Here is a 12029-nt window from a genome sequence, read left to right on the forward strand (position 1 = left end):
ATATATATATACACTTTGCTGGTTTTTGTGTTTCTCTAGAGAACCCAATGCAACACAGGAAGGGAGTGTGTCAGAGTTTTATCCTTTCACTGTACTTATTGAATCTGTGTGCTGACCAAATAACCCAAGAAGCTGGACTGTATGAAGAAGAATGTGGCATCAGGAATGGAGGAAGGCTCATTAACAACCTAAGATACACAGATGACACAACTTTGTTTGCTGCAAGTGAGGATGACTTGGAGTACTTACTGATGAAGATTAAACACTACAGTCTGCAGTGTGGATTACACCTCAATATAAAGGAACAAAAGTTCTCAAACTGGACCAATAAGCAGCATCACAATAAATAGAGAAAAGATTGAAGTTGTCAAAGACTCCATATTACTTGGTTCTACAATCAATGGCAATGGAAGCAGCAGTCAAAACATCAAATGACGTATTATATTGGGCAAATCTACTGTAAAAGACCTCTTTCAAGTGCTGAATAGCAAAGATATCTCCTTGAGCACTAAGATTAATCTAACCCAAGCTATGATATTTTCAATCTCCTCATACACATGTGAAAGCTGGACAATGAATAAGGAAGACCAAAAAATAGTTGATGCCTTTCAGTTGTGGTGGTGGTGAAAATTACGAAAAGTATCATGGACTGCTAAAAGAACTAAGAAATTTATCCTGGAAGAAGTGCAGCTGGAATGTTCCTTGGAAGCGAGAATGGCCAGACTTCACCTCACCTACTTTGGTCATGTTGTCAGAAGGGTCATTCTCTGGAGAAGGACATTATGCTTGGTAAAGTGGAGGGTCAATGAAAAAGGGGAAAGCCCTCAACAAGATGGACTGACACGGTGGTCCTCCTTCCCAGGTTGTCTTAGTCTGGAAGCTTTACTGAAACCTATCCACCATGGGTGACCCTGCTGATAATGGAAATAAACCAATGGCATAGCCTCCAGCCTCACAGCAACATACAAGCCACCACAGTACAACATACTGTGGTGACGGCCAAGTGGTAGTGCTACTAGTAGTTCAAGAGCCATTGTTTTTTAGGAACTTTATCTTTAATAAGAGCGAACACTTGGACAGCACTTACTATGTATCAAGCATGGCTCTAAACATGCTAACTCATCTGATGCTCACTACCCTATGTGAAGGCTGGGCAATCTACTTCTGTAGTGATATCGCCTCGGAAACCCAAGGAGGGGTCACTATGAGTCAGACCTGACTCAAAGGCAGTAGATTTAGTGGGACCCTATGTTATAGCTTTTATTTTTCCCTTTTAAAAAAAAAATTCATAACTAAAGATTGTGAGGTTTACATGAATTCAAACCCATGCATTCTCTCTTCATAATCTTAGCTCTTAACCAGTGGATGAGCTCAGGTATAGTAGGGATCATGAGGCTGGCACAGGACCAGGCAGTATTTTGTTCTGTTGTACAGAAGGTCACCATGAGTTGGAGACCACTCGCTGGCACATAACAACATCATCATTATTTGGTTTTAAGGAGCTGTGGTTGCCCAGTGGTTAAAGCATTCAGATGCTAACCAAAAGGTCAGCCATTTAAATCCACCAGCTGCTCTGTGGGAGAAAGATGAGGCAGTCTGCTTCTGTGAAGATTTACAACCTTGGAAACACTATAGGGCAGTTCTAATCTCTTCTATAGAGTCACTGTGAATCAGAACTGGCTTGATGGCAGTGGGTCCACTTTTGCTTTGTTTGGTTTTAAGAAGACTTAAGGGGATTTTTGGTTTAAGGTTTAAGAATGTCTCGGGAATACGTTCAGGGCTTCATTCAAACTTCATGGCTTCAGGAAGTTTGGAGTCCTGTCTAATTCTAATTAGAATTTCTGTTCTGCATTCTATTTCTTTTGATCAGGATTCTTATATAGACACTTTGATCAAAATGTTCAGTAATGGTAGCCAGACACCACCCAATTCTTCTGGTCGGCAGTTGTTCATGGAGGCAATTAGCCACACGTTCCTTATCTTCCTTCTATTCCTGATGCTCCTTTTTTCTCTGTTGCTTCAAGTGACTAAAGACCAATTGCTGTGCCATGGATGGTTGCTTACAAGATTTTAAGACCCTTGGTACTACACAACAAACTAGGTGGTAGAACAGAAGCACTAAAAAAATTAATAGACCAATTAACTGGGACGGCCCATGAAACCATGACCCAAAACCTTCGAGCAAGAAACCAAATCCTATGAGGATTTTGGTTGTACATAAGCAGCCTCAGTAGCACTTTTTTTTTGTTTTTTTTTTTGGTCAATGCTGTAAATCTATCACATGACTTTTGCCAGTTCAACTTTAACAAGTGTATAACTTTTTGACAGCAATTATAATAATCAGCTGTGCAACCATACCTTAACTGATACATAATTTCTATCACTGTTAACCCTTCTTTTCCTCCTCCATCCCGCCCCTGGCTATTTATTTATTTTTAAATGAAGCACTTGGGATCCCATCCCTTTATCTTTCTTTAAGGAAAAAAAATATATAGGATGAATACTGAAGAATTAGAGAACTCAGTATTAACCTCTGGTAGATCCATCCAGCTAAATGGACATGAGTCTCAATAAACTGCTGAGGAATCAGATGGCTAACTGAGCAAATGGACTGGCAATAGCTGGAATGTGACTAAGAGAATGCCAACTGAGCAGTGTCCTAGGAGAACAGCCAACTAGACTGTAGAACCTTGCAGTTACTCTTGACTTATTCCATCATGCAGCATAAACAATGACTTTGTTTCTTTTAACAAGGGGTCTAAAAACCTTAATTAAAGGTGAGTCTAAGAAATTAAAAAAAAAAAGGCAGCATTTCTTCAGAAATAAAGCTGAGAAAGCAGAAAGGGATAAGAAAGAAGGACAAATGGAAACATAAACACAAGGAAGAAGTGGGAAGAGTGCTGTTACATTGTGGGGATTGCAATCAATGTCACGAAACAAAATGTGCATAAATCGTTGAATGGAAAACCAACTTGCTCTGTAAATTTTTACTCAAATCATAGTCAAAAGTTAAAAAGAAAAAGAGAATAGTCTATTTTTTTTTTTCCAGTTTTAGAGAGATTTCCCAAAGTGATCAAGGATTCTTAAAACAGACCCTATTCACAATATTCTTAACAGAGCTTTTCTCTGAGGATAAAATCACTGGTGGATTTCACTTTCTATGTTCCATATTTCTTGTTATGGTTGAATATATTTTTACAATCATTATTCATTGGGTATGTAACAAGATACTCTTAAAAGGTTCTATTAAAATGTCATCATTGGTTCATAGGATGAACTTCAAAGAGCTGTTTGTTACTTGTTTCTTAATCTGAAAAATGGACTTAAATCTGGCTTATCCCCAAAAGCTTCTTTCTAATGGAAGGGAATAGAAAAAGCTTTCAAAATAGATTCTGTTTTAGCAGATCCAGGGCACATAAAAAGTGAAAGAAATATTGGCTCTTTGGAAATCTGCTATTTCACATAGGATATTATCTAAATGTCTCAGAGACATTAGCGGGCAGGGGGTGGGGGTGACAAAAGACCAAAAATGACATGCATGTAGATGTGCTTTGAAAACTAACAAAGCATGATGGGTCAAAGTCACTATTCAGGAGTGTATGTAGTTATTGAAGAGAGATTGGTGCTTCACTGAATTTCACTGAGAAGTCAATATTATGACCTATAACCATTAGCAAACATTAGAAAATATACAGTCTGAAGGAAGACTGTGCAATCTACTTCTGTAGTGATACCACCTTGGAAACCCAAGGAGGGCTGGCTATGAGTTGGATGCAACTTGACAGCAGTGAGTTTGGTTCTGTGTTTGGTTTGTAAGGAGGTAGTATGTTATACTCATTCATTTCATCATTCAATAGACGTTTTATCTAGAACATACTATACACCTAATAGCAATACAGGCTAATAATAGAGGGACATTATAGTTTCAAAATGTCTTTAAAATAATGTTTTTCTTTATGAATACTGAATTTTTTAAAATTCCATGTTGATTTGGACTGATTCTTTGCCTTAAGTGGTGTGGGTTAGTGGGCAGTTAAAGGTCATGGTTTACTCTAACTACATGTAACTTAGAAGAGGGATATCATTGCTCATATGTGATGGATTTTGGCTCAAAGCAGAGAAAACCAGAAAGATGTTTATCTGTGTTTTATTGACTATTCAAAGGCATTTGACTATGTGGAGCATAACAAATTATGGATGATACTGCCAAGATTGGGAATTCCAAAACACTTCATTGTGCTCATGGGAAACCTATATATAGACCAAGAGGCAGTTATTCAAACAGAACAAGTGATACTGCAGGGCTTACAATCAAGAAAGGTGTGCATCAAGGTTGTATCCTTCATTATACTTATTCAATCTCTATGCTGAGCTAATAATCCAAGAAGCTGGACTATATTAAGAACATAGCATCAGGATTGGAGGAAGACTCATTAACAATATGTGATATGCAGATGACACAACCCTGCTTGCTGAAAGTGAAGAGGACTTGAAGCACTTACTAATTTAGATCAAAGACTACAGCTTTCTGTACGGATTACATCTCAACATAAAGGAAAAACAACTGGACCCATAAGCAACAACATAGTAAGTGGAGAAAAGATTGAACTTGTCAGGAATTTCATTTTACTTGGATCCACAATCAATGACCATGGAAGCAACAGTCAAGAAATCAAACAATGTATTGCACTGGGCAAATCTGCTGCAAAAGACCTCTTTAAAGTGTTAAAAAGTGAAGATGCCTCTTTGAAGACTAAGGTGCACCTGATCCAAGCCATGGTACTTTCAATAGCCACACATACATGTGGAAGCTAGGCAATGAATAGTAAGTTTGAAGAAGAAATGATGCATTTAAATTATGGTATTGGCACAGAATATTGAATATACCAAGGACTGCCAGGAGAACAACCAATCTGTCTTGGATGAGGTACAGCCAGAATGCCCTTAGAAGCAAGGATGGTGAAACTTCGCCTCTTGTACTTTGGTCGTGTTTTCAGGAGGACTCAATCCCTGGAAAAGGAAATCATGCTTGGGAAAGTAGAGAGTCTGTGAAAAAGGGGAAGTCCCTCAAAATGACAGTTGACATAGGGGCTGCAACAATGGGCTCAAGCGTGGCAAGGATTGTGAGGATGATGTAGGACTAGGCAACGTTTCATTCTGTTCATAAAGTCACTATGAGTTAGGCAGTGTTCATAAGGTCATTGTGAGTTGGACTTGTCTCAAGGGCCCCTAACAACAACTAACAGATGTAAGTTAGTATAAACGTATTAGAATCAGGACACCTGGGCTCTGGTCCATGCATTATGGTCTTGAGCAATCCATTTCACACATCTCAGCCACAGTTACCTCATCTGTAAAACAGGAGGCTCATATATCATGCCTGACAGCACTTTCAGCCAAAGCAGTTTACAACACTGCGGTTTGGTATAATAGAAATGGGGATAATGGTCATCCCTATATTTACTAGCTGTGTGAGCCTCAGTTTCCTCAAACCTAAAATAAAGGTAATCAAATCTACCTTTCACTGAACTGTTGTGAGAATTGACTGGAATCAGGTGTGCAGTAGTATATATTTATAAGGAAAATACTGGTACACAGATGATCAAAATACATTACATTCTCTTGACTATCACAAACTGTCACTCAGTAGCATGGAATTAATGAACCAGCCATATGTATTTAAGCACTAAAATAAACTATATAGTTAGTATCTGTTTCTAGATGCTTTAAATGTCAGTGTTTTGTTCATTCATTACTGTCTGATGCCCTTGTGTGCTTTATTAAATCACAGCACCAACATGGCAGGAAGGAGGACAAGGCTCTGCCAACTGACTGTGAAGAAGTGAGGAGGATGCATGGCTGCCTGGAAATGGCAAATCTTCACAGCAATTAGGCAAGGTATGTAAGCTACCATCTCCTCTCCTTCTACTGAATGACTATATAATTTATCATCCAAATTGGGATACTTTTGAGAGTGAGAAACTGTCTCATTAAAGCTGGGATTATATCTACCCAGTTTTCAGGCTTACTGTTTATAAACTTTGCTAGCATTCTAAAAGTCTGATGAGAGGGAAGGAAATTGTAAAATAAGATTTTATCCAAATTATTCATCTAAAATCCTGCTGTGCTTTTTAAAAGCACGCAAAAAAGATTATTTAACCATATTTGATAATACTCATTTTCGATAGGATAATGCAATAAAAATTTGTCTTTTTATCATTATAATGCATAAAAAGGGTAGTTTTTTGTTTTTTTTTTTCCTTCTTTAAAGGAACAGTTAGGAAATGCTGTCAGCTTTGCAGGCCATATGGTCTCTGTCACAACCATGCAACTTTGGCTTTGTAGTGCAAAAACATTCATAGACAATACATATAAGAGTCAGTGTGGCTGAGTTCCAATAAACCTTTATTTATAAGAACTAGCTATGGGTTGATTTGGCCCATGGGCTGCAGTTTGCCAACTCTTATTTTAGAACAATCATTCCCAGACTCTTGGAATTCATAGAAAAACCCTGGAAAATGACTCAGGATTTCTGAGTTATTTTGCTAAGTAATGATTTTTTTTTTTTAAATAATTGCTTACCTAGTATATATTTCTTAGTTTTAAGTACTACTAAAAAATCTAGGAAAGATATAATTTCAGAACAAATTTAGCTTCATGGAGATCCTACTGCATTGTCATTATTTTTCTAACGTTTACTTTTCTTGGTGAAAACTTATCATGAATATGCTTGAGTTGACAGATGGATCATTTGGATTGCCTGAATTACACTGTGGTAGTGCAGTTCAAAGAGGATTGTTATTTGTATTAGAAGCCTTGAATTTGAATAAGGTTGGGAGAGTACTTATAATGGAGGGATGAGCAATACTGAATACGAATATTCCTTTAATGGGAAAAAAACTACTCTGAGGCAGTGTTCCCTGTTCAAAATCAAAGTTGCAAATAAAAGCTCCAGTGCTGAGTGACCTCAGAACTCACCGGCTGCCATTGTGCAGGGTACCAGGATGGAGGGCAATTGAACCGGTTACAGGCTTGCACAGTGCTGGGCTTGGGCTGGTGACACAGCTCATCAGCCAGGATTACTGTCTCATTCATCTCCCTGGAAAGCAGGTGGGAGCAGTAGATGTCTCTGGTCTGTAGGCCAACCCCACAGGTGAGACTACATGGACTCCACTTGCCAATTTCCCACCTGAGAAGAAATCAGAGAGGAAGAAGAAGCTGTTAGTATCTGTGTAGAGTATTATTTTCCATGGAGTTAAGAGTTGACTAAGGAGTAAAAACTTCCAACCAGGAATGTAGAAAGTTCCAGCACAAGATCTTCTATCCCAAACCTAGAACCTTCATGATCCAGAATTCATTTAGAATAAAGCAAAGAGGGTGAAAACATGGGGCATTACAGTTACAAACATGTCGACTTTGGTGGAGTATATACACCTCAAATTAATAAGGTGTCTATGAAGGATGAGACCTAGGGCAAGTATATAAAGGCTTTGGGTACCTATTTTATATTGGATAGTGAGTCTAGAAGAAGGAATCTTTCAAGCCCCCATTCTTAGCAAGACTGAAACAAAATCGTCCTCATAATTTTTTGGCTTCAAAGTGAAAGGTCATTGGTTCCAACTCCCTTCAAACGTTCATCATAGCAAAGAAACGTCTCTGTCTTATGTATAAATATCATCACTGCCTGGGACTGGATAATGTAACAAGAGTGAAGTCTGCTAAATAGATCAGGGTTCTTGAGGGGAAATAGTGGAGAGAGAGTCTCATTATCTGGAAGTAGAAGTCAAGCAGGCAGAGAGGAGTTGAGCGCATGAACTGGCCAGTTCCAAATGGCTGGTCTTGAGAAATGCATTTATAGTGAGCTAAGGGACTATTAAAAGTATTTCCCAGTGGATCTGGCCTCCAAAGTGGGAATGATAAGGACAAAGATCTCTTGCTTGGGCTATGAGTCAGAAGCATTCTCTAATGATCAATTTTATAAATTTTTGTTTACAATCTGAGACACAAAGATTCTACAAATAGGAGTTAGCTAAGAAAAGCATGGGAAATGGATTCTTCAGTAGCTAGGCCCATCTAACTTTTACAGCCAGCCCTGAAAACTGCTTTAAAAATCTTTGGAGTTAATGTTTCTCATCAGACTATAAAAATGAAAATACACTCTCTCAATTGCCTCCTGCTACTCTGATATGTAACTACCTTTTCAACCCCTATTTCCACTACCTCCTTTCATCTACCCTACGTGTAAGTCATATCAATAGTGAGCTACTTTAGTATTCTCAATTCATGCTTCGTGGTTTTCTAGCTGTCTTTACTCAAGTCGTTACTCTTTATTTAGAATACCTTTCATCGTTTCTTTGCCTCTCAAAATTCATTCTCTCTCTACATATCCTAATTTGATTGATATTCCAAGGATTGCATCTGTATCCGCTCCAGACACTGATCACTTTCTCCAGTGTACTAGTTATTCTGTCTATCAAGGCCTACTAGAGTATTTATTTCTTGAAGGCAGGGTCGACATCCCAGTGAGTTTTATATCACTCACAGGGTCCATCATGGTACCTTCTAGATAGTTAATGTATATAGCTGAGTAAACAATGGAAGAGACCTAACATCATAGAAGGCACTTTGTACACATTAACTAATTTAGTTACCACTAGAACAACAAAGGGAGCTCTGGTAGCATAGTGGCTAAGGCACTTGACTGCTAACCAGAAGGCTGGCGGTTCAAACCCACCAGCCACTCCTCGGAAGGAAGGTTGGGCAATCCTACTTCCGTAGTGATACTGCCTCGGAAACCCAAGGAGGGGTCGCTATGAGTTGGGGCCGACTCGACGGCACATAACAACAACAACAACAGAACAACAAAAGGCAGACTCTATTGGTTTTTCTTACTTTACCACTGAGGGAATCTGAGCATCAAGGCTGACTTGCCCAAGGACCCATAGGTAGTAAGTGGTGGATCCAGGATTCAAACTTGGGTGTCTCTGGCTCCAAAGCTTTTGCACTTTCTATTATATCATGTCATGTCCAGGAAGTACCTTGAAAGCTCTCTTATAAATATTCATAAAATTTTAAAGGAATGGAAGAGGCTGAGTCCATTATATTTCTTTTAAATCCTTGTGTGAATTTCTCTAAACTATCTTCTTTTTAGACCTCTAGCATAGGTAGCAAAAGGAGCTCTGGTGGTACAGTGCCCAAGGCATTTTGACTGCTAACCAGAAGGTTAGTGGTTCAAACCCACTGGCCACTCCATGGAAGGAAGACAGCACAGTCTACTTCTGTAAAGATTTACCACCTCAGAGACCCATTGGGGGTTGCTTTGAGTCAGAATCGACTTGATGCCAGTAGGTTTGGTTTAGCATAGGTAGAGCAGTGCTGAAGACATTTGACTGCAAACCAGAAGGTTGGCATCTCAAATTCATCAGCTATTCTGTGGAAGGAAGATGGGGCAGTCTACTTCCTTAAAGATTTACCACCTTGGAAATTCAATGTGTATAGCTATGAGTCAGAATTGAGTCAATGGCAGTGTTTTTTTTTTTTTTTTTTGTAGCATAGGTAGAAGGAGCCATGCTGGCACAGTGTTTAAATACTTACCTGTAACCAAAAGATTGGTGGTTCAAACCCACCAGCTCTCTACACAAGTCTTCTCCCATGAAGATTTATAGTCTTAGAAACCCTATGGGCCAGTTCAACCCTTTCTTATAGGGTCACTATTACGAGTCACAATTGACATGATGGCAGTGGGTTTTTAGCATAGGTAGAGTCCCGGCTGGCACAAGCAGTCAAGTGCTGGGCTACTACCTCAAAAGAAAGGCCTGGCAATCTGCTTCTAAAAGGTCACCACCATGAAAACACTGTGGAGTTCTATTCTGACAAATATATGGTTTCCATGAGTCAGAATCAACTTGAGGGCAATTGGTTTGATTTTCAATTTTAGCATGAGTTGATTCCAAGGTTTAAAATGTTTTGGGATGCTGGCTTTAAAATATGGTCATATATTCTTTGTCATTCTTCTCTTCTACAGAAGGAACCTCAAATGTAGTCTTGACTTAGTGACTCACTTCTAATTAATATAACATGGCAGAAGTGATGCTATGTGACTTCCACAACTAGATCATGAAAAGGATATTGCTTCCATTTAGCCTGGGAGCAGCCAGGCATCAGGTCAAGCGGACATTTGAGCAGTCTTACTGAAACTCCACGGACATAGGAACTTGGGCCTCCCAACTGGCAAGAGTTAAAACCAACTTGCCGGTCACATGAGTGATATACTTCATGAGATGCTTTGAGCCAGAACTGCCTACTCAAGCTGCTCCCAAACTCCTTATCTATATAAACCGTGAGAGAGAATACAGAATTGCTGTCATTGTAAACTACTAAATTTTGGGGAAATTTGTTATGTAGCAATGCAACTAATACAAATGTGTATCTCCCCACTGGAGCTCCCTAAAGTGTACATGTTGTTGTTGTTATGTGCCATTGAGTCGGACACAACTCATAGTGACCACTCCTTGGGCTTCCAAGGCAGTATCACTATGGAAGTAGATTGCCCCATCTTCCTTCCGAGGAGTGGCTGGTGGGTTTGAACTGCCGGCCTTCTGATTAGCAGTCAAGTGCCTTAGGCACTATGCTACCTGAGCTCCTAAAGTGTACATACAATCATCAAAAACATATACAAGAATATCCATATCAGCACTATTCATAATAGCCTAAACTGGAAACAATCCCAATGTTCAACAGTTGAATGGATAGAAAGATGTGATAAATTCATACAATACTATATAAAGCAATGAAAATAAACTACAACTACAATAAACAACATGGATGTATCTCATAAACATATTATTTAGTGAAAGAAGTCATTCACACTGTGTGATTTCATTTATATAAAGTTCAAAAACCAAAAATAATCTACAGTATTACAAGTTGAGACAGTCGTCATCCTTGGTGCATAGGAACTAGAAGATGGGCATGAGGAAGAGGGACTTCTGGGCTGCCATTATTCTCCCATACCTTGATGTGGGGGCTGGATCTGGCTTCACTTTCTGAAAAATCATTACCCTGTACATTTAGGATTTGTGTACACATTTCTCTGTTTGCTCTACTTATTATCATTATTATTTTTAGGTGAAAACCAAAATGTGGGTGTAGAACAAGTAAAACCCAAGAATCAGACACAATACTGATGAGCACTCTATGTGTGTCTCACAAAGGAGCTGTCTAGAGTAAATGCTGCCCCAAGGTTAAAGCTTGCCAGGGCAGAGGTTCGGCCCCTTCCCTACCCCCACTTCTGGCAAAAATCCAGCCACTGGGACCTTGAAGCACAGGCATTTTGGCAGCCATGAGGCCATTTCCACACTGCTTGGAGACCTGCACAAAGCAGACATATCTGCCTACTCATGATAAAAGTACATTACGTTCTCAAGGAAGGAGGTCAGCCAAAGCTATCTGTATATGAGGCAGTTTGATGAATCTGGGTCAAAAATATTTGAATCAACTTAGGGCCAAAAAGGGAAAAGCCAAGACTCTCCTGCCTGTCACCTGCATAGAGACTGCAGTCGTGGTCATCATGGCCCTAGCTGGTGCTGGCTGCTGCTAACCCATTCCCTTCCTGTGGCTGTTTCTGAGGGAGGGACTGCAGGCCACTGTGGCAGGGAGCCTGTCAGACAATTAAAGGCCTTTCTGGAATTCTGGGGTCTGGCTTCCACACAAGACCAGTGCTGAGAAGGACAGGAACTCTAGTCTGGGTAGAAGATAGTGATAGCAATGGTCCTGTTTCCTGCTGTTCTCTGGTGACTTTTATTCATCTTTTCATGACCACTTAAAATGTTACTTTGTTCCGGCAAGATGGCGGACTAGGCAGAAGGACTGCACAGACCCTCTTCAACAAACAAAAGGGAAACCAATTAACAGACACAGAAGATAATGTCGGACCCCTGAGCCTTGAAGGGAAAGATACAAAAGTGGACTAAACCCCAACTAGCAGAAGAATTTGTGTGAAAATACCAAAAAAGGAGACACACAGAGCT

At 39.5% G+C, this 12029-nt stretch overlaps 1 protein-coding gene across 1 annotated transcript in view; it reads right to left on the reverse strand.

The window, feature by feature from the left end:
• Nucleotides 1–12029, reverse strand: part of LOC103208535 (ADAMTS-like protein 1) — a gene marked incomplete at its 3' end in the record, with an annotated part of 468117 nt that overhangs the window by 126354 nt on the left and 329734 nt on the right. Inside the window, exon 16 of the mRNA XM_042782739.1 lies at nucleotides 6979–7189. Coding sequence (XP_042638673.1) covers nucleotides 6979–7189 — 211 coding nt within the window. The remainder of the gene's footprint in view (nucleotides 1–6978; nucleotides 7190–12029) is intronic.

Source organism: Orycteropus afer, unplaced genomic scaffold, assembly GCF_000298275.1.
Source record: "Orycteropus afer afer isolate SDZICR_OR568_19922 unplaced genomic scaffold, OryAfe1.0 scaffold00450, whole genome shotgun sequence".
Lineage (NCBI taxonomy): Eukaryota > Metazoa > Chordata > Mammalia > Tubulidentata > Orycteropodidae > Orycteropus > Orycteropus afer.